At 53.3% G+C, this 21,398-nt stretch overlaps 2 protein-coding genes and 1 long non-coding RNA gene across 3 annotated transcripts; all 3 read right to left on the bottom strand.

The window, feature by feature from the left end:
• Positions 1-32: 32 nt before the first annotated feature.
• Positions 33-17,129, bottom strand: IL27RA (interleukin 27 receptor subunit alpha). Its single transcript, XM_058727766.1, is given in 15 exon segments — positions 33-550; positions 553-714; positions 829-922; positions 1,112-1,205; positions 1,561-1,686; positions 3,904-4,062; positions 4,138-4,239; positions 6,094-6,282; positions 6,387-6,570; positions 10,549-10,613; positions 10,724-10,883; positions 12,445-12,602; positions 12,695-12,852; positions 16,352-16,469; positions 16,895-17,129. Coding segments are annotated over 15 exon segments (1,887 nt in total). The 5' UTR covers positions 16,989-17,129; the 3' UTR covers positions 33-526.
• LOC131510540 (uncharacterized) lies at positions 15,098-16,345 on the bottom strand. Its single transcript, XR_009261086.1, has 2 exons — positions 15,821-16,345; positions 15,098-15,247 (listed from the first exon to the last, which is right to left on the bottom strand). It is a non-coding gene; the product is annotated as an uncharacterized LOC131510540 (long non-coding RNA).
• Positions 17,130-17,313: 184 nt separating the features above from the next.
• On the bottom strand, positions 17,314-19,850 carry RLN3 (relaxin 3). The gene is made up of 2 exons (XM_058727767.1): positions 19,616-19,850; positions 17,314-18,131 (listed from the first exon to the last, which is right to left on the bottom strand). The coding sequence occupies exons 1-2, from the start codon at positions 19,807-19,809 to the stop codon at positions 17,906-17,908; spliced, it is 420 nt and encodes a 139-aa protein (XP_058583750.1). The 5' UTR covers positions 19,810-19,850; the 3' UTR covers positions 17,314-17,905.
• Between the last annotated feature and the right edge of the window lie 1,548 nt (positions 19,851-21,398).

The raw sequence follows: 21,398 nt of genomic DNA on the forward strand, positions 1-21,398 counted from the left end.
CGCGGCTCCTGTGGCAAGTTCCCAAGCTACCGTAGCTATAAAAACATAAAAGTTTATTTCTCCGGGTGGCTCTGATTCATGCGGTCACTTGGGGACTCAGGTTTCTTCCCCCTACTTGCCTCACCTTCCCCTTCGGTGCGGTTAAAGCGGGATCACGGGCACTGTTGATGTGCCAGCTCACGGGAAAGGGAAGAGAACAGTCTGGGCGTCGGCACGCGGCACTGCCGCTCACGTTCCGTGGACGAGAACTTGGTCCGTGGCTGCACCGAGCTGCAAGGGAGGCTGGGGACGCCGGGCTCCAGTTCTGTTACAGCAGCAGGACGGGACGGACCTGGGGAGGCGGCTGCCACTCTCGACGTCATACGTTTTCCTTTGCTCCCTCACCCATCCGTATGTGCCCCCGTAGGGCCAGGCCCTTCGCTGTAGGGGTCCTTGGCTGGGTGTCCTCAGGCAAGTGACTCAGCCTCCCTGATCCTCAGTGTCTTCATCCGTCAAATGAGCGGCCGTCTCCTGGCTTGTGGTGGGTTCAGGCCAGAACGTGGGGCCTGGGGGCGGGCCCAGAAGGCCTAGCTCCTCAGGGGTGGGCAGGAAGTGCTTCTCATACCCAGAGTCAAGCCGGGTGGAGGCCTGGGGGGGCTCTGCAACCGGGAGTGGTTCCATCTCCTCCACTTTCAGGATGGGGAAGTCCCCGAGGGGCTGAGCCTGAGGCATCTCCTGGGAAGCAACGAGACTGAGCTACTGCCCCCCCTCATCCTCCCCCCTCTGTTCCCACCCGCTCCCCACTCTCCCAGCACCCGCCACCCTCCCAGAGGGCCCCTTTTTGCTCACCTCCATGTGAGGCTGGCCAGAACTGCTATTGGCAGGATCAGGAACCTTCTCCCAGACCCAGCGGGGCAGTACCTTGTGCCGAAGGTGGAGGCACCTGGCAAGCAGGTAAGAGGGCAGGGAATCTAGGTGACCTGATACCCAGGCCCAGGTTGCAGAGTCCGGGAGCGTCACAGAGCCCTGAGTGTCCCCTCACCATCGGCTCCCCCCACCCCGCCGCAAAGCTTAGCTCAGGTCCGGCTGCCCTCCCCACCTGTGCAGAGACCCACCTGGCCGACAGCCTCACCTTCCAGAGGTGGCTAGGCTCATACCACAGCCCATCAGGAGCAAGCCCCACAGGAGAAAGACACCTGGCAGAACTTTCCACTTCAGGGTGTTATCTGAGGCGGAGGGACAGAAGAACATTTAGACACCAGGGATGGGGGAGGGATCAGGTATGGATCACGGATGGGGCAGGGCTTGGGTGCGGGAGACAGGTAAGTGGGCGGGGCTTAGGAGTGGGTAAGGGCTAAGGGTGGGGGACATCTTGGGGTGGGAGGGAGGGTTGTGAACAAAACAGTCGTCAGGGATGGGCGAAAGGGTGAGACACACACACTGCCCGATAATCCAGAGTACTCTGCAGGATCAGAATGCCCCCGAGGCCTCATCAATAACCACCGCTCACTCTCGGAAACCCCTATCTCCTTGAAATGGAACAGGCCCCCTCCTGTGGTAGTCCCACCCCAGCCCCTCTACCTGGTAGGTGAAGCCGGAGGCTGGGACCAGGTGGGCCCTGTCCTGCGATGGTGGATGCGGTCATCCACAGCTCACAAGGACCCCAGGGAAGGTCAGGCAGGGTGATGTTCCGGGCGCTGCCACTCACTGAAGGACACACCCAGAGAGGTTGGGGAGGCAGTCAAGTCCTACCTCAGGGCCTTTGCATGTGCTTTCTCTATGTCTGCAACACTCTCCCCAGATACCCACATGACTCCAAGCCTTCTTTGCTCAAATTTCACCTCCTCAGTGAGGTCCTCCCTGACCACAGGAAAGTTCGCTCCACAAGGAGCCTGGGTGGCTCAGCCAGTTAAGTGTCCAGCTCTCGGTTTCAGCTCAGGTCACAGTCTCATGGTTCCTGAGATCAAACCCCATGCTGGGCTCCACACTGACAGTGCAGAGCCTGCTTGGGATTCATTCTCTCTCTCTCTCTCTCTCTCTCTCTGCCCCTCCTCTGTGCTCGTTCTCTCTCTCTCTCAAAATAAGTAAACTTTATTTTTATTTATTAAAAAAATTTAATGTTTATTCATTTTTGAGAGAGACAGACAGAGCATGAGTGGGGGAGTGGCAGAGAGAGAGGGAGACACAGAATCTGAAGCAGGCTTCAGTCTCTGTGCTATCAGCACAGAGCCCGATGCGGGGCTCGAACTCATGAACCGCGAGTTCACGACCTGGGCCAAAGTCGAATGCTTAAACCGATTGAGACGCCCAGGCACCCAAAATAAATAAGTAAACTTAAAAAAAAAAAAAAAAAAAGAAAGAAAAAAGAAAGCTCTACAAGGGCCATATTCCCAGCACCTAGATCAGTGCCTGGCACACAGAAAGCCCTCAAAAACGACATACATTTGAAAAACTAAATGAGTGAGCATCATATTCCTCACCTGCACATTGACCCAGTGAATAGAGATTCTCCCCAGATAAGGGAAGACATGTGCACCTCCCAGAGCTATATTTGTCTACCTTTTTTTTTTTTTTTTTTTACTAAATTGTCTTTTTTGTTTTTAAGCTAAAAGAGGAAGTAGCTTTTGGTTTGTTACAGGATAATAGGAGACAAGAGCACGGATCCAGATATATTGCCATAGAAAATGTCTAAGCTAAATCAGCAGGTGAAAAAAATAAAGTTGCAAAATATCACAGTCATAAGAGATTCAGGGGCCAAACTATAGTCTGTAACATGGTATTTTATTTTGTTTTATTTTTTACGATTTAACATCGATTTATTTTTGAGAAGGAGAGAGAGGGAGAGAATGAACTGGGGAGGGGCCGAAAGAGGGAGACAGAGGATCCGAAGCAGGCTCCACACTGTGAGCACAAAACACGATGCGGGGCTCGAACTCAGGACCATGAGATCATGACCTGAGCGGAAATCAAAAGTCAGCCATTAAACTGACTGAGCCACCCAGGCGCCCCGCCCTTTTTTTAAATGTTTATTTATTTTTGAGAGAGAGAGAGAGAGACAGAGCACGAGCAGGGGAGGGGCAGAGAAAGAGGGAGACAGAGGATCCAAAACGAGCTCTGCACTGACAGCAGAGAGCCCAATGAGGGCTCAAACTCATGAACCACGAGATCATGACCTGAGCTGAAGTCAGATGCTTAACCAACTGAGCCACCCAGGTGCCCCAATACATGGTCCTCTTTTAAAAATAATCATAATACATACATGTGTATATATTTAATAACATATAAATATAAAAATGTAAGGGGTGCCTGGGTGGTTCAGTCAGTTTAGCATCTGACTCTTGATTTCAGTCCAGGTCACGATCCCAGGGTCATGGGATTGAAACCCACGTCGGGCTCTGCACTGAGCACAGAGCCTGCTTAAGATTCTCTCTCTCTCTCTCTCTCCCTTTACCCCTCTGCCTTGTCTGCACCCTCTCTCTAAAATTAAAACAAATTTTTAAAAATCTAACGATGGATACATACTTGAAATAAAAACCACACATAACCCTGTGATCCTGCTGACATGGTGCACAATTTCTTCCCATATTTGCACCTCTGCTTTGCTCAGTGCTGGGTTTCTTTTACAGAAATGGAACCATCTCTTGGAGTTTTGTCATCTTTTTTATCTTTTTCGCTTAATAAAACATGACAGGCATCTCTCAATGTCAATAAATATAGATCAAAGTCTTCATTTTTAATGGCCAAATGGCAGTTCGTTATATTGACAGCCACAGGATTATTGTCCACTAGGGAGCTGAGGACACCCTGTTATTTTCCCAGGGGCTGAGAGGGAACCAAGGGGCCAATCTGGGGACAAGAGTTGGGTAGACTGATGGGTGGGTCTTGTGGGGGCTAGGAGCAGGGGACAGGGGCAGTGAAGCTCACCATTCATGCAGACAGAAGGCCCGGTCCCGCTCTGTGCGCACAAGGTGTAGTGGGTGAGATGGCCCCGGAGTTGGCGCCTTGGGACCTCTCCCCATGCTATGGCGGGGGTTCCTGGCGGGGTGTCCTGGAGTCGCCAAAGTGTTGGTCCTGCTAAGGGCACTGGGGAGGAAGCCAGGGGGTCAAGGTCTGTCACGGTTCTAGAGGGTTCCACCATTCTCCAGCCCCACCACTTACCTAGTTCCTCTCTGAACCTCCAGACTGAGGGGGCAGGGGCCAAGCCACAAGGAGAGACTGCTGTCACTGTGATTCGGTAGGGGACCCCTCCTTCAAACTCCCCTGGTGGGTGGAGGGACAAAGACAGAGTTGGCGCCCCCTCCCCTACTCAGTCCCTACCCAGTAGGCGTCTTCATTTGGGTCTCCTGAAGGACATGCTGAGAGAAATATTTGGGTAAAAGTAATTTTGCTGGATGGTAGCCCCACAGAACACCACCAGGGCGGCTGGGAAGTGAAATAGGGAAAGAGAGGCAGCCCTCCAGTAAATGACAATTTCCCAATGTAGGCAATGGAAATTCAATCCCGCCGGCGACCTCTGGGAGGCAGCAGAGAGCACATGCCTGAGAGCCAACCCACCCAGGGAGGGAGGAAGCTGGGGTATGTATCCACCAACCCTTACCAGTAATCGGTGGAGGGCTGCATCTGATGGGACTTAATTCCCAAGCACTTCCAGACGGCTGCTTAGGCAGGCGAAATGCTTCAGTGACCAGAAAAAGACTTCAGGGCAAAGGAAATACAGGTGCCGGAGGCTGGGAGATGGTCAAAACACCGGGCTACGCGTGGGGTGGCTCTGACGCCACCCATCATGGTAGGTGAGGCTCCTGAGGTCCCTTCTCAAAGCCTACGGCTGCTGCATGGCCTTCCCCAGATGGGAATTTTCCAAAATCGGGGCTCCTCCTCTTTTCTCCATACATGCTATGGTCCTCGGGACTCTGTCCTTCCTAAATTTTTCACTAAATGCCTCCCTCTCATGCTCTCCCAAGTCCTTTACACCAAGGATGGGCTCCCCAGCACCACATCCCAGTCCAGAACTCATAGCAAGCCCCAGACCTGAGTATCCAACAGCCCCATGGACAGCTCCATTTGGATGAACATCTCCAACAAAACATGTCCAAGTGGATCCCCAAAATTCTGCCCAGGACTCCCCAGTCAGAACCTGCCTGATTCTCTCCCCTTCCTCAGTTCCCACGTGGTCCAGCCCTCACCCCTTCCCAGTCCACTCCCCCAAGAGCAGCCAAGGGGCACCTGTGAGCAACCGAGTCAGGGCATATCCATTCTTGCTCAGAACTCTCCATGGCTCCTACCTCACTCGGGATAAACCCAAGTCCTTGTAACCCACCAGGCTTTGCACAATTTGCCTGTCACCTCCCTGCCCTCACCTCCTCCCCCTCTCTCCTCTCATGCATTCTACTCCTGCCACACCGGCCTCCTCGCTGTTCCTCTAACATATCAGGCACATTCCTGCCTCTGGGCCCTTGCGCTGTCTGTTCCCTCTTGCTTTTCCCTCAGGCATCCTCACAGCTCCCTCTCTCACCTCCTTCGGGTGTCGGTTCAAATGTGGCTTTTCCACAAAGGCCTTTTCTAACCTTTCTTTCTAAAATAGCAGTGCTCCCTCCTCCCCTTTACCATGTTTTATTCCACCCCCCCCCAATTACACTGTCGGTGTATTTGTTTTGTTGTTTGTTTCATTGGCTGCTCACCCATAAGAAAGTCAGCTCCATGACGATGGGGATGTTGCCGAGAGGGAGGGTAGTGTGACGGCTCAGGGTTTGGCTTCGGGGGCCTGATAATGTGGTTCAACTCCTGGTTCTACCACCTATTTGTTGTGTGGTCCCGGGGAAGTTGCTTAACCTCCCTGGGCCTTTTTCTTCACCTGCACCTCGGGCACGATAATAACAGAGGCCTACTTTATAAGGCAGTTTGAATCATTTAATGCTTACGGTAAATGCCAACAGACACCCGCGGCTCTCACTGCACACCAGTGTCCCGCACGCGGCCTGGCCCACAGTGAACGGTCGGTGAATACCGCATGCATGAATTAATGAGACTTTAAACGTAACATTCTCTCCTGCAGGCCCACGCATCAGTCCGCTATGCAAGCGCTGAGACGGGAACCCCGGGGTCCCCGGGCCTCACCTGGCAATAGCGCTCTGAGGTTCTCAGGGGGAAGCCGGATCCAGTTGAGGGCGTCCAGGGGATCCCCGTCCCGGGCCCAGTCCACCACGTGCTCCTGCAACTCCCCAGACCCCCGCTGCCAAGTCACCAGCAGTTCCGGGCTCCCGGCCACGCTCCTGACCACCACGCCATGGGGGGCAGCACTTGGACCTGGACGGGGGAGGAGTCTCAGCGGGCGACGCTAGGAGGCCCCGCCTCCCTCTCAGGGGCGGGGCGGGGCGGGGCAGGGGCGGGGCAGATCCAGAGCCTCTTACCCAAGCAGGCCAAAGAAAGGTTCGTGAGAGGCTTCCAGCTCGTGGCATTGACGGCAGACAGCCCAACCCACCCCGCCTGGCTGGGGATGGAGAAGTTGCAGCAGGCAGCCGTCTTCCGGATCAGCTCCTGTCCTTTAATCTGGAACCAGACTTTATAGCTCATCCGCACGCAGTGGCCCGGGGCCTGAAGGCCGACAGGAAAAGGGTGTTACTTACTATCTCCCATTTGCCAGGCACACGCTGTGGCTGTGGGTCTCCGTGAGGCCCGTCTGACAAACCAGTCCGTGGACTATTTCTGCCGGCTCCGTGTTACGGATGAAGCAACGGAGCCTCTAGGGGGCTCCGTGGCACAGGTGAAATTAGAATACGGTTCCAGGGCCCCAACTAGGGTGAAGTGGAGGGTGAGGCGCTCGCCTCGGGTGCAAAAGTTGAAGGGGAGGATAGGGAAAACCCAGCAATCAAGAAAAATTCTATTCTACTCCATCACAATGAAGGCCAAACAACCCATGACCAACAAAATTTCAAGATTTTAAGGACAGACAGGATCTGCCCCTGCACTTGCATGGCCCTGCCTTACTCTTTCATCGTAATCTGTGTCCTGCGTGGCTCTTCGGGATTTAAAAATCCCCGCTGTTGTACAGAGGGGAGGGAATGTGGACCAAAGAGGACCGCAGCCTCCAGGATCGTCGCTCTGGGGAAGTCTGTGAGCATTTTTGGTTGCCTCAATGACTGGTATTGTTTTTTATGTTTGTTTCTTTGTTTTGAGAGGGTGCATGTGCATGTGAGTGGGGGAGGGGCAGAGAGAGAGAGAGAGAGAGAGAGAGAATCCCAAGCGGGTTCCACTCTGTCAGCGAAGAGCCCCACATGGGGCTCGACCCCACGAACTGTGAGATCATGACCTGAGCTGAAATGTGATTGGTATTTGATGGGCAAGAGAAGAGCCAGGGATGTAACACTGTCCTGGAAACAAAAAACTGCCTCTTGACCATTGTGGCTTTAGAATGCCATCCCCACTGGAAACTTTCGTAGATGAAAAGCCTATCTAATAATGTTAACTGATCCTACAACGAAACTCCTTCTTTAAAAAGATGCTTATTTAAAGAGAGAAAGAGAGAGAGAGAGCAGGGAAGGGGCAGAGAGAGAGAGACACACACACACACACAGAATCCGAAGCAAGCTCTAGGCTCCAAGCTGTCAGCCCAGAGCCTGACTCGGGGCTGAACCCACAAACCATGAGATCATGACCTGGGCTGAAATGTGATTGGTATTTGATGGGCAAGAGAAGAGCCAGGGATGTAACACTGTCCTGGAAACAAAAAACTGCCCCTTGACCATTGTGGCTTTAGAATGCCATCCCCACTGGAAACTTTCGTAGATGAAAAGCCTATCTAATAATGTTAACTGATCCTACAACGAAACTCCTTCTTTAAAAAGATGCTTATTTAGGGGCACCTGGGTGGCTCAGTCGGTTAAGCGTCCGACTTCAGCTCAGGTCACGATCTCGCGGTCCGTGTGTTCGAGCCCCGCGTCGGGCTCTGGGCTGATGGCTCAGAGCCTGGAGCTGCTTTCGATTCTGTGTCTCCCTCTCTCTCTCTGCCCCTCCCCGTTCATGCTCTGTCTCTCTCTCTGTCTCAAAAATAAATAAACGTTAAAAAAAAAAATTAAAAAAAAAAAGATGCTTATTTAAAGAGAGAAAGAGAGAGAGAGAGAGAGAGCAGGGAAGGGGCAGAGAGAGAGACACACACACACACACACAGAATCCGAAGCAAGCTCTAGGCTCCAAGCTGTCAGCCCAGAGCCTGACTCGGGGCTGAACCCACAAACCATGAGATCATGACCTGGGCTGAAGTTGGACGCTTAGCCGACTGAGCCACCCAGGTGCCCCTAGAAGCAAACTCCTTTTGGTTTTTTTGTTTGTTTGTTGTTGTTGTTGTTTTTTTTTAAATTTTTTTAACGTTTATTTATTTTTGAGACAGAGAGAGACAGAGCATGAATGGGGGAGGGGCAGAGAGAGAGGGAGACACAGAATCGGAAGCAGGCTCCAGGCTCCCAGCCATCAGCCCAGAGGCTGACGCGGGGCTCGAACCCACGGACCGTGAGATCGTGACCTGAGCTGAAGTCGGACGCTTAACCGACTGAGCCACCCAGGCGCCCCTCCTTTTGATGTATAAAGACAAAACCTTTGGGGGGCCTGGTGTGAATGCTCACTGAACTTTAAATATTCAGAATATGGGGATTTCTAGGCAGTTTTTATTATCAATTCCCAGTACAGTCTGTGTTCTAATTAGAGAATTCTTTAATGTGCCCTGCATCACCTCACCCCTTTGAAGCCCCTGGAAACTGGCTCTATGGCCTGGTATGCAGTTGATTTTGGTAAATGTCTTAATTGTACATGGAAGAAAGGCATGTTCTGACATTTCCTATGTGAGTCTATTAGGTTGTTTGCTAGTCACATGCTCAGATATTCTAGATCTTGACTTGTTTTTCATCTATTATGAAATTACTGATAGGAGTGTGTTAAACTCTCCCACAATGGTTGTGGATTCATATATTTCTCCTTGTAGTTCTGTCAATTTTTGCTATATGTATTTTAAAGCCATATTATTAGGTACATATAGTTTTAGTACTCATATCATACTGGTGAACTGAATTGTTGCCGTCATGTAGCTACCTTATTTCCCCTTCATTTTCTTCTTCCCTCCCTTCCTCCCCCTCCCTTCCCTTCCCTTCTTTTTCTTTACCTCCCTCCCTCTCTCTCCCTTTCTTTCTTTTCTTTTTTTTTTTTCTTTCTTTCTTTCTTTCTTTCTTTCTTTCTTTCTTTCTTTCTTTCTTTCTTTCTTTCTTTCTTTCCCTCCCTCCCTCTCTCTCTCCCTTTTTCTTTTTTCTTTCTTTCTTTCCCTTTCTTTCTTTCTTTCTTTCTTTCTTTCTTTCTTTCTTTCTTTCTTTCTTTCTTTCTTTCTCTCTCTTGTGTTTATTTATTTTTGAGAGAGAGAGGGAGACAGAGGATCCAAAGCGAGCTCTGCACTGACAGCAGAGAGCCCAATGAGGGCTCAAACTCATGAACCACGAGATCATGACCTGAGCTGAAGCCAGACGTTTAACCAACTGAGCCACGCAGGGGCCCCTCCCCTTCACTTTCTACTGAATGTTACAATCAGAAGTCTTTATCATATTTTTTAAAAACATCACTATAGGGGTGCCTGGGTGGCTCAGTTGGTTAAGCTTCTGACTTCAGCTCAGGTCATGATCTCATGGTTTGTGAGTTTAAGCCCCACGTCGCATTCTGTGCTGACAGCTCAGAGCCTGGAGCCTACTTCGGATTCTGTGTCTCCCTCTTTCTTCCCCTCTCCTGCTCATGCTGTCTCTCTCTCTCTCTCTCTCTCTCTCTCAAAAATAAACATTTTAAAATTTAATATAAAATAAAATAATGTATTAAAAATTAATATTAGGGACACCTGGGTGGCTCAGTCAATTAAGCATCTAATTTTGCCTCAGGTCATGATCTCACATTTGTGAGTTTAAGCCCCGCATCATGCTTGCTGCTGTCAGCGTGGAGCACTCTTCAGATCCTCTGTCTCTGTCTCTGTCTCTGTCTCTGTCTCTCTCTCTCTCTGCCCCTATTCGGATCGTGCTGTCTCTCTCAAAAAAAAAAAATTAAAAAAAAATTAATATTAGACCATGTGGCCTAAGAGGGTTATGGGCCCTGCTGTTTTGTTCCTCTGCCATATTTACTGTGAGCCAGGGCCTAGCGACGCCTGGAACGTCGTAGGTGCTCAACAGATTGGGAGCGGTGGGGATGGGTTTCTGTCCTCTCCTAACTCCACTTCCATGCTACCACCGGAGCCCTGGCGCACTGTGCTGTATTTTAGGGAGCTGAGCCTACTCTTCCTTTCAAACCTTTGCACCTGCTGTTCCCCCGGCCTGCACCCACCTTCATGTCTCAGCTCAGACCTCCTAGAAGTAGCTGACGTTGGGGGAGGCTTGCCCTAAGCCAGGACCTCTCTGAGCATCCCTGCCCACCCCCCCCCCCCCCGCCACCACAAAGCCTTGGGGTCACCTCAAGAAGGCAGCATCAGCATCGTCACCTCTGTCTTGTCCACGTGGTTGTTATTTGGGGCTTCCTGACATGCGCGGGGAAATGGGACGGAGCCCCACAGCTCACCTTCCACAGAAGCAGGGCTTCCTGTGTGCCCGCTGTCCCGCAGACATCCCCCGATATCCATACGTCTTTTGGAGTTGCCAAGGAGGAGGAAAGGGGGGTACAAGTGAGAGAGGCACGGTGGTACAGACTTCCGGGAGGGGAGACGAGGGTGTCGGGCAAGCCTGGAGAGCCTCACCAGAGGGCGGCGTCTGGAAGGACAGAACGGGGCTCCGGTGGCCCCACAGACCCTCTTCGTTCTCCACTCGGCAGCGGCCGTACACCCGATAGCCAGTGGCTAGCTCCAGGTCCTGGATCTCAACGGGGGCCAGGGGTATGGACTTCACTTCTGGCTCCAGCTGGCGGAGAGACAGGGAAGAGCAGTGAAGCCGAGGGCTGAGTTGCGAGTATCTGACCTGGTATCTCTGCAGGGTCCAACTGCCCTCTGCTTTGCACAAGACCAAGGGGATTCCCAGGACCCAGGCCTTTTGGGTTTGACATTGGGACAACCGCCAGCAAAAAGAGGAGACAAAGTGGCCACTCTATGGCTCATGTACAGCAGTAGGTAGTAGTAAATTCTGTTATTCTCCCCCTTTTACAGGTGAGGAAAACTGAGGCCCTGGAGAGGGGGAAGTGCCTTGCCCAAGGTCACAAAGCAGGTGGGTGCTGGAGATGAGAGTCATACCCAGGCAGTCAGATTCCAAAGTCTGCCTCTCAGCATTGCTCTGAATTGCATGCATAATCACAATGACAACTTTCTTCAATATTGCAATGTTTTGCATGAGGCGCCTGAGACAACTGGTGATCCCCAATATCCATTCTCCCCGTTTTCCTTTGGAAATAGAAGCCCTGAGTATCAGCGGGGAACATGGCTGTCAAGACTGAGGACTACATTTCCCAGCCTCCCTTACAATCAGGTGGGACCATGTGACCATGTCCTGGCCAATGAGATATGAGAGGAAATGATCCTGGCAACTTCTGTGTTGTACAAAGTGCATGGGCGGGTCCCCCAACTCCTTCTGGGGTCTCCTCGCTCTAGGGTTCTCTTCCATTTTCTTGCTGTGCGAGCTTGGTAAGGTGCTTAGCTTCTCTGAGGTTGGCTTCCCCGACTGTGAAACAGATATCGTAAAAGCATCTGCTATAAAGGAAAGTTGGGAGGGACTCATCAAGATAATCTGTGCAATTAGCCTGGGACCTGATGATGCCCAGCAGGTGCTCAGAAATGTCAGCTGCCTTTATTAATTATTTTTTAGTGTTTATTTAAACCAAGCCTTGCTCCTCATCTGTAAAGCGAGTAGGTATAAAAGGCATCTACCTCGGTGCGCCTGGGTGGCCCGGTCGGTTAAGTGTCCGACTTCAGCTCAGGTCACGATCTCGCGGTCCGTGAGTTCCGGCCCTGCATCGGGCTCTGTGCTGACAGCTCAGAGCCTGGAGTCTGCTTCGGATTCTGTGTCTCCCTCTCTCTCTCTGGCCCTCCCCGCCCCCCTCTCAAAAATAAATAAACATTAAAAAAAAGGCATCTACCTCAAAGAGTTCTTGTAAGGGTTCAATAAAGAGCCTAGAATAGTGCCTGGCACACAGCAGACGCTTTCTAAATGTCTTCTGTTATTTTAAGGTTAATGTAAGCTATCGGAGGGCTTCTTTGCATTCACAAAAAGGCTGGAGGAAGTTTACTGTGTTTCTCAAAATTCCCAAGTGGAGTTTGGATTGGGACTGCATGAAATTTGAGATTATTTGGTGGGGCGGGGTGTGATTTTTTTTTTAGCTGAACAAGATGCAACATACAGGCCTTTTGTGTGAGATGGGGACAGACTCCAGGAACAAGTGAGGAACGGGTTCTGGGCTGGGTCTCTGATTTGGGGATGATGCCTTGGACCCTGCCTGGAGTAGGGTGGGGGAAGAGGGGCCGCTGACACTCACCAGAGTCCAGGCAGTCCCCTGGCATCTTTGATAGTAGAACTGGCAGACCAGGACCTTGTGGGGTGGCCACACCGGCGGGGCCCAATGGACAGTGGCCTCCAAGGGGTCATCCTCTGAAAAGTCGACGTCAGGGTAGAGCCGGGGGGCATCAGGCTTCACTGAGGAAGGAGAGGCCGGGACATATTTATCCGGGGTCTCCAGGACCACCCCCCCCCCACAGCACGCCCCCACCCCCCATCCCCCCTGTTACTTCGGGTTTCCAGGTTCACGAAGACTGGGGGCCAGAGAGGCTGGCCGGCCTCGGTACCCCAGACAAGCAGTTCATCAGACATGGTAAGCTGTTCCCGCGGAATGGTCACCCAGCTCTGCCCAGTGGGCACTGCCACAGTCCACGTTCTGTTGGGATGGCTGTGAGGAGAGATGTGGGGGTAGGGGGGTATAGATTGGGTTGGGGCCAAAGCCATCATGATAACTGCTCTGCCTGGGTTCAAATCCCAGCTTTGCTGCTTCAGGGCTGTGTGACCTTGAGCAAATGACTTCACTTCTCTGTGCCTCAGTTTCCTCATCTACAAAATGAGGGTGACAGAAGCGCCTGCCGAAGGGCGGAAGAGCGAGGGGAATCAATGAGGTAAGACGTGGAATGTATTACCACGTACGTTTAGAACATAAACCGCGTGGTAATACGTGGAACGTTTAGAACAGCATTGGCGCGGGGCGGGGGCGGGGGGGGGGGGGTTACCTGGGTGGCTCAGTCGGTTAAGCGTCCGACTCTTGGATCCTGCTCAGGTCATGTTCCCACGGTTCCTGAGTCCGAGCCCCGCACTGGGCTCTGCACTTGATAGGGCGGAGCCTGCCTGGGATTCTCTCTCTCCCCCTTCCTCTGCCCCTCCCCTGCTCGAGCTGTCTCTGTCTCTCTCCAAATAAATAAATAAGCTTAAAACAAAAAAACAAACCAAAACAGCAGTGGGTGCCCGCCACGAGCCACGTGAGCATTGCTCGTTGCATTTATTGAGCACCTACTTCCAGGCGGGCACATTTACACTTATGCAACGGTACAGTCAGCAAATCCATATTGTGCCAGGCCCTGCTGTGGGAGCTGGGGACAGGACTGGGACCAGAGCAGGCCAGGACCCGGCTCTCTAGAGCTGCTCCTCCAGTAGGGGGGAGGCCAACGAGAAACACACAAATATATAATCGATGGCTGTTATACGCGATACACAGAACAATCATCAGGGTGGAGAGGATACGGTGCGGTGATGTGGTGAGCAAAGACAGTGCTATTTTAAGAAGGGTGGTCAGGAGCCTTTCTCAGAGGTGGAGATCTTTGAACAAAGGCCCGGAGGATATGAGGGCGGGGCCGTGCAGTACAGGGTGGTGGTGGGCGGGGGAGGGGAAGCGTGTTTTAGGAAGAGGCGGCAGTCGGTGCAAAGGCCTCGAGGTCAACTGACCGGTGTGTTTGAGGACCGGCAAGGAAGCCCGCGTGGCAGGGGTGCAACGAGGGAGGTGGACAGATGCGCCCTGACTCAGGTGTCCACGGGCGCCCTCTGGCTGCTGTGGCGGAGAACACGCCGGGAGGGCGCAAACCGGAGCCCAGGAAGGAGGTGGGGACTGCGCGGTCCCAGCTCTGCTGGCCAGGATGGGGGCTAGACCAGGGTGGGTGCTGGGGAAGGAGAGAGTGCCAGATTCTGGATACTGGAGAAGGTGGAGCCGGCAAGGCTCGCTGACAGGTCAGAGGTGGGTGACAGAGAGCGGCGCTGGGGATATCCTGAAGGATTAGGTTGCAAAGATGCAAAAAAACGAGGCCTCCGTAAAACAGCAACAACAACAAAAACACAGGCGCTCGTGAAGATGCGGAGAAACCGTAGCCCTCCTACGGGAATGGAAAATGTTGCAGCTGCTGCAGAAAACAGTTGGGCCGTTTCTCAGTTAAACCCAGAATTGCGGGGCGACCCGGCAACTCCACCCCTATGCGTGGACCCAGAGGAATGGAACACAAGGACTCAAACGCTTGTAGGTGTATGTTCCTAACGGTGCTAGTCACAGTTCCCAAAAGGTGGAAACAAACTAAATGGCCATCAACAGATGAATGGAGGGGCGCCTGGGTGGCGACTCTTGATTTTGGCTCAGGTCGTGATCTCACAGTTCGTGGGGTCGAGCCCCGAACCGGGCTCTGCACTGACAGTGCAGAGCCTATTTGGGATTGTCTCTCTCCGTCTCTCTCTGCCCCTGTCCCACTCACTCTCTCTGTCTCGCTCAAAATAAATAATAAGCTTTAAAAAAAAAACCAAACAGATGAGTGGATACACAAAATGTGGTCAATCCTCACAGTGGAATATTATTCAGCCATAAAAAGGAACGGCGTTCTGACTCATGCTACAACATGGATGAACCTCCAAACCCGCTAAGTGAGGGGCGCCTGGGTGGCTCAGTCGGTTAAGCCTCTGACTTCGGCTCAGGTCATGAGTTCGAGCCGGACATCAGGTTCTGGGCGGACAGCTCGGAGCCTGGAGCCTGCTTCGGATTCTGCGTCTCCTTCTCTCTCTGCCCCTCCCCTGCTTGCACTCTGTCTCTCTCCCTCTCTCTCAAAAATGAACAAACTTAAAAAAAAAAAAAAAACATGCAAAGTAAAAGAAGCCACACACAAAAGGCCACATAGCGTATAATTCCTTTTATATGAAATGTTCAGAACCGGTAAACCCACAGAGACAGAAAGCGGGATGGCGGTGACGGGGACCGGTGGGGAGCACGATAGGGAGCGGACTGTTCGTGGGATGGAACTTCCTTTTGGGGTGATGAGAGTGTTCTGGAAGTAGAGAAGGTGGTGGCACAACACTGTGAATGTACCGAACGCCACTGGATTGTTCGCTTTGAAATGGTTAACTTTGTGTTATGTGAATTTCGCCTCCTTAAACAAGGGGGGACCTTCTCCGACTGCCCCCTCTTAAACCGAGGGGGCTTAAACCTAGGCCCCTCTGGAAAGGAACGGTGGGGACCGCTGCCCAACGATGTGAATGTACCGAATGCCACCGAACACTTAAAAATGGCTGAGAAAAAAAGATGGCATAATTTGATAGGACTATTTTCCCATCCTTAAAAAGGCAACGGCCCCGGGGCGCCTGGGTGGCGCAGTCGGTTAAGCGTCCGACTTCAGCCAGGTCACGATCTCACGGTCCGTGAGTTCGAGCCCCGCGTCAGGCTCTGGGCTGATGGCTCGGAGCCTGGAGCCTGTTTCCGATTCTGTGTCTCCCTCTCTCTCTGCCCCTCCCCCGTTCATGCTCTGTCTCTCTCTGTCCCAAAAATAAATAAAAAATGTTGAAAAAAAAAATTAAAAAAAAAAAAAAAAGGCAACGGCCCCTCCCCAACCAGTGGTTCCCACCTTTCCATGCCCCTTTTACGCCTCCCTCACTTAGCCAAATTCGACATGAATTGGAGTTTGCAGGTGTGATTCATCATGAAGCAACCCAGGTCTCCCCCCTTCAACTGTGACTTCCACGAGGTCCAGGCTGTCGGTCGGCCTCTTTCACTGCTGCGTCCCCAGCACCAGACCAGATCCTTTTTATATGCTCAGAGAAGTTAAGCTACTTGCCTAAGGTCACACAGCAATAAAAACCAGCTTCTAATTATTAAGCAATTTCTCTTGGCCAGTGCCTAACTCGTTGAACCCTCAAAGCCAAAGCTGGGAGGCAGGTCCCTTTATTCTGGCCATTTGCTGAGGGAGGAAAGAGAGGCTCAGAGAGGGAAAGTGACTGCTTTAGGGTCACACAGCAAGGAAATGCACAACCTGGAATCAAAGAAAGGGCTTGAGAGTGGGGGGGTGGGGGAGGGGTCCTCTCAACTGAGTATGCTGGGACCTGACTGGCCACCCTTCCAAAGCCTCAGTTTCCCCACGTCAGCCGGTTGTACTCACTACTTCTGGCTCTGGAGGTGCAGCGTGGAGGGGGCTGCCAGATCCCCAAGAGGTCCCCACGAGCAGTTCAAGTCGCCCAAGGGTCCAACTCCATAGCACTGCAGTGGCCCGGGACTTCCTGGAGAGGGAGGTGGGAGGGTCCCAGGGAAGAGGGTCAATTCTCCCAGCCGCCTGCACATCCCAGAGCCTGAACTTCCCCCGACTTCTGCCAACTGGGGAGGGCGATCCAGGGTCCCTGCCGGAGGCGAGCAGTAGGAAGGGGGCTCTGGATACCCCTCCCCAGGCTTTGGGCATAACTACTTCACTCCCTCTGCCAGCCACATCCTGTTGCCACCCCAAGAGCCTCCACCCCACCCCCGGGCCTCGGGCTCCCACCTCGCTGCCGACCCCCGTTCCCCAGCTGCCCTCTTGGCGCGGTCCCCGCCCCAGGAGGTGCAGAGAGGCGGCGGTCGTTCCGCAAACTTGCGGTGCACCCGGAGGCTTTGCGCCCCCGGGGCGAGCGCGGCGCCAGAGCGCCCGACACGAGCTCGCTCCAGAACTCACCCTGGGGTCGACTCCGGTGGCACAGCAGCGACAATAGAGGCAGCAGCACCAGCTCCGGCCGCGGCCGGAAGGGAGCGGCCCGGGCCCCTCGCATGGCGCTCCCCCTACCGTGCCCCGAGTCCGGCCGGCCCTGCCCGGCCCTGCCCGGCCCTGCCCGGCGCGGCAGCGCCGCTCGCCTCGCTCTCCGGGTCCGGCACCCAGGCGGCCACGGGAAGCGCCCCTCCCCTCCCAGCCGCCTCCGCACCTTGCGCTCCGGGTCCCCGCCCCTTCCCGGTGGCGGAAAGTCCCCAGCGGCGCAGGCTGGGGCTGTCGAGAGGGAGGGGAAAACGGCCTGGGGCGTCTGGCGGGTGCTGCGCGCCTCGCCGAGCTCTGTGAAACCCGTGCCCCTTCCCACCCCGCAACAACGCACACGCCGCAAAGTCCTTTGGAACTTTTATTATTGGGGTCGAAGAAGGTTCCGATCGGTCCTCCCCCCCCCCCCCCACCGAGCCTCCCACCCCAGGATGGGTGAAGGGAGCCCAGGGGTCCCCACCATTATTCTAGGGTCCACAGCTCTAAAACCCCAGCCGGTGGGGTTGGAGGAGGAGGGGCTGGAAGGCAGGGAGAAGGCAACCAGCAAAGGCTGGAATGGAGTCGGGGCGTAATTTGGAAGAGTGGCCACAGTTGGGGCAAGAGAGAATCACAGTTTGGGCAAAGGTGTCAGCGTGGCCGGTTTCAGTACAATAGGGGCGCCACTGCGGCAGGGAACAGCAGGGAACGGTATAGGCCTGGCAAAGGCATGATGTGACCTAAGGAGAGGTCAGGGGTCAGGATCAGAGGTTCCCATTTGGCCAGGTAGGGGAAGTTTGCTCGGGTTTAGGAGAGGCTGGTCAAAGGTCAGGGTTGGGGGGGGGGGCGCAGCGTGTCCCAGTGCACGGTGCCTGAGCCCTGACTTGCAGATGAATGAACGCACGAGGGGCCAGAGTCAGGTGCCCAGCTGGCCCCTGGGCCCCTGGCCACCCGGTCACTGGTCTAGCAGAGGCTGCTGATTTCACTCTTACTGCACCCCCACTTGCAGCAGTTGCTGGAGAGGCCATCCAGGACATCACGGACAGGGCGCAGAGCCCCTGACGTTCCCTGCCAGCCAGGTCGGTCTGCATACAAAGCCCGGGGGTACTTGGTCAGGGCCAGCCACTCGCTGGAGGCTACTGCCCCGTCCAGCTCGCCGTCTGTGTCAGAGTCTGTGTCTGGGAAGGTGAAGGGTGCAAAGAGTTAGTGCTTGGGGCTCAGCTGCGATCACACCCAGAGGCTGTCTCAGCTACTTCTATTCTTGTGATGCAGCTTCATGGTCAAAAGTTTCATCCCATTCAGGCCTACCTTCCAGTTTTGACAGGCAGATTATTCAACCTCACAGAGCTTGACTGTCCTCTCTTGTCATTTCTTTTCTCCTACTCTTTATTCATTGAGGACCTGATGGTTAAGAAGATGTGTTTGGGAGCCTCTCTGAGTTATACTCTGGAGCACATGAATGTACTTCTCCGACCCTTGGTTTCCTTGTGTGCAAAGTGGGGATAATAATAATGCCTACCTTCTAGGGTTTTACGTGGAGTAGATGACAGAATGAATACCCATGGAAAAGCTTAGAACAGAGTCTGGCACACGAGAAGCACTCACCATATACATACCATGTGCCAACCACTGTGTTGTTGGTGGGTTTTTTTTTTATGTTTATTTAGTCTTCACGGAGAGAGAGAGAAAGAAAAAGCAGGGGAAGGGCAGAGAGAAAGACAGAGGATCCAAAGTGGGCTCTGTACGGACAACAGAGCACCTGATGTGGGGCTCGAACTCACAAACTGTGAGACCGTGACCTGAGCTGAAGTCACACACTTAACCGACTGAGCCGCCCAGGCACCCTCTGCCAAACACTGTTTTAAAGGATTTAGTGGGCTAACTCCTCTATTCCTCACAATGACAACCCCATGAGGTGGGGGCACCTATTACCATGCCCATTTTCCAGAGGAGAACACCGAGGCACGGTTTCGTAAACCAACTTGCACAAGAACACGCAGCCATTAAGTTGTAGGTCTCCTACTTGAACCCAGGCAGCGTGTCTTCCAAGTCCACCTTTATATCATCACCATCATGAAAACTTTTAATTTTTTCGCCAGGCTCCTGCCCTTCATGAAACCAGGCCCCATGCCCCCCGCTTGAGCCCAGACTGAGCCCCCTGCCCACCGTCCTGATCCGTTTTGACTCAGTGTTGCCACTTAGCCATCCTGGGAAGATTCAGGGACTGTGCCTCTCATTTGCAGAGAAGGAGGCTCAGAGAGGGTAAGCAACTTGCCAGGAGGGTCACCAGCTAGGTGGCAAAATCTGGCCTCGTATACACCACACCCCTCACACTACCTTCCGCAGAGGGTTGAAAAGCGGTTCAGTGTCAGTTTCTCAATGGCGTCCCATCTCCCACCCGACCCCCCATCCTTAAGGGCAGGCTCATACACAGCAGGTGCTCCAAAAACCGCGGCCAGTTCTCTGACGACTCCGCAGGTCTGCTAACCGGCTCCTCCCTGCCTCGGCACAGCTCTGAGGCCTGGGCCAGTTTCCCCAGCTGTACATCATAGGACAGGGACTCTCCTGCCCTGGCCCTTCATCTCATCTCCATCCCTGGCTCCTTGGACCATCCCATGTCCCATCCGTTGTCCACCCCTCCCCGCCACCCTACCCCCCCCCCCCTCCCCAGCCTCACCCGTAGCTTCATGGGCCAGGATGTCCGACCGCCTCCATCGGGAGCCCCCGCAGGTGAAGATGACGGCCCGGATGAATTCCCGGCCACAAAGCTTCACTCCGTAGGGTGATGCCCGGGCCTCGGTGCCCAGCCACAGCTCCCCAGCCAGCACCCACACGGCCAGCAGCAGCAGCAGTGAGCGCTTGGCCATGCCGGACAGGAACACCTGGGACGCTGGGGCACAGCGACGCAACCTCCCTGGGAGTCTGTGTCCCTGCTGCCTCCTGGCCCCCCATTTATACACCCCGGGTTCCCCCCACCTGTCACGGAGAAGGCAAGTGACCTCCTTTATCTCCGCCAGCAGAGGGGAGGCTGGCACGCCGCCCCCCCCAACCCCGACCTTTCCCGTTTCCAGGAGCAAGTGATAACCTTTAACCAGGGACGGAGTGACGTGCTCCAGCTCACCGTGATCTTCATCTAGAAGGGTGAGAAGGTCTCGATTCAGCAGAGACCGGGGACCCAGACCCCACCAGACCCGAAGAGAGGGCACAGCCACATACAACCCCCGCATAGGGCTGGGTCTCCTCTAGAATAACAATGATAATGAGCGTTTCTGCTTCCGCAGTGTGGGCTAGGCCACAAGGCCAGGCACTGCTCTAAGTATTTTCCATCTGGTTCATCCTCCCAGTGACCTATGATAATGGTTCTCAAATTTGAGCAAGCCTCAGTATCTCCCAGAGGGCTCGTTAAAACACAGATTCCCGGGCCCTATTTACAGAGCATCTGAGAATCTGCATTTGCAACAAATCTCCAGGCCATGCTGTTGCTACGTTGCTCCAGAAACGGCACTTTTCTTTCTTTCTTTCTTTCTTTCTTTCTTTCTTTCTTTCTTTCTTTCTTTCTTTCTTTCTTTCTTTCTTTCTTTCTTTCTTTTACATTTATTTATTTTTGAGAAAGGGGGTGGGGAGGGGCAGAGAGAAGGAGACAGAGGATCTGTCGCAGGTTCCTCCCTGTGACCGCAGAACCCGATGGGGGGCTCGAACTCACGAACGTGAGACCGTGACCTGAGCCAAAATCAAGACTCGGCTGCTCAACCGGCTGAGTCACCCAAGGCACCCCAGAAACCGCACTATTAAGACCCACTGGACTATGAGATTAGGACTAAGATTATGCCCATATTACAGATAAGGAAACTGAGGCACAGAGTGGTGACAGAAGGGGCCCAAGCTTGGCTAGTAAGTGGGGGCGGGGATGGGGATTCAAACAGAGCCACCTGACTCCAAAATCCATGCTCTCCAAGGGAAAATCTTAAAGATCACAAAGAATATATTATGGGTAGAGGGTTGCAGTTTTGCAAGGTGAAAAGAGCACTGGAGAAGATGATCAATTTTATGCGTATTTTACCACCATTAAAAAATAACTTTAAAATGTTTAATTAAGATAACATACATCAAGAAGCTGGGATGTGCTGGGAAGCGTTTACCAATGAGTTCTCCAGAAGAAAGAAAAAAAAAAGAAAGAAAGAAATTAAAAAGACCCTGGTTTGTAGCAGCTGTTGGTTTCCGGCCAATTTCAAGGTACCAATATGACGTCTGCGTGGTCAGCAGAGTCCTGAAGAGTCAACCATCAGGTCCCACAAGCGAGTGTCAGCTGACTCGGCCAGAACGTGCAGTTGAAAGAATCATAAACAAGACACCCATGTTGTTACCGCTCAGGTCAGGAAATGGGACTGTGCCAGCAGCATAGACATCCCCCGCTGCATAATCCTGTCACAGGCCCTCCCACCCCCTAGAGGTAGCT

The sequence above is a fragment of the Neofelis nebulosa genome, chromosome 4 (assembly GCF_028018385.1).
Source record: "Neofelis nebulosa isolate mNeoNeb1 chromosome 4, mNeoNeb1.pri, whole genome shotgun sequence".
Taxonomy (NCBI): Eukaryota; Metazoa; Chordata; class Mammalia; order Carnivora; family Felidae; genus Neofelis; species Neofelis nebulosa.

What these genes read in the sequence shown, in the direction of transcription:
- RLN3 (XM_058727767.1), bottom strand. Translation starts at nt 19,809, where the DNA reads ATGGCCAAGCGCTCACTGCTGCTGCTGCTGGCCGTGTGGGTGCTGGCT. An exon ending in GCCCATGAAGCTACGGGTGA is followed by an intron (nt 18,132 to 19,615) that starts GGCTGGGGAGGG and finishes CTTTGCACCCTT; the next exon opens with CACCTTCCCAGACACAGACT.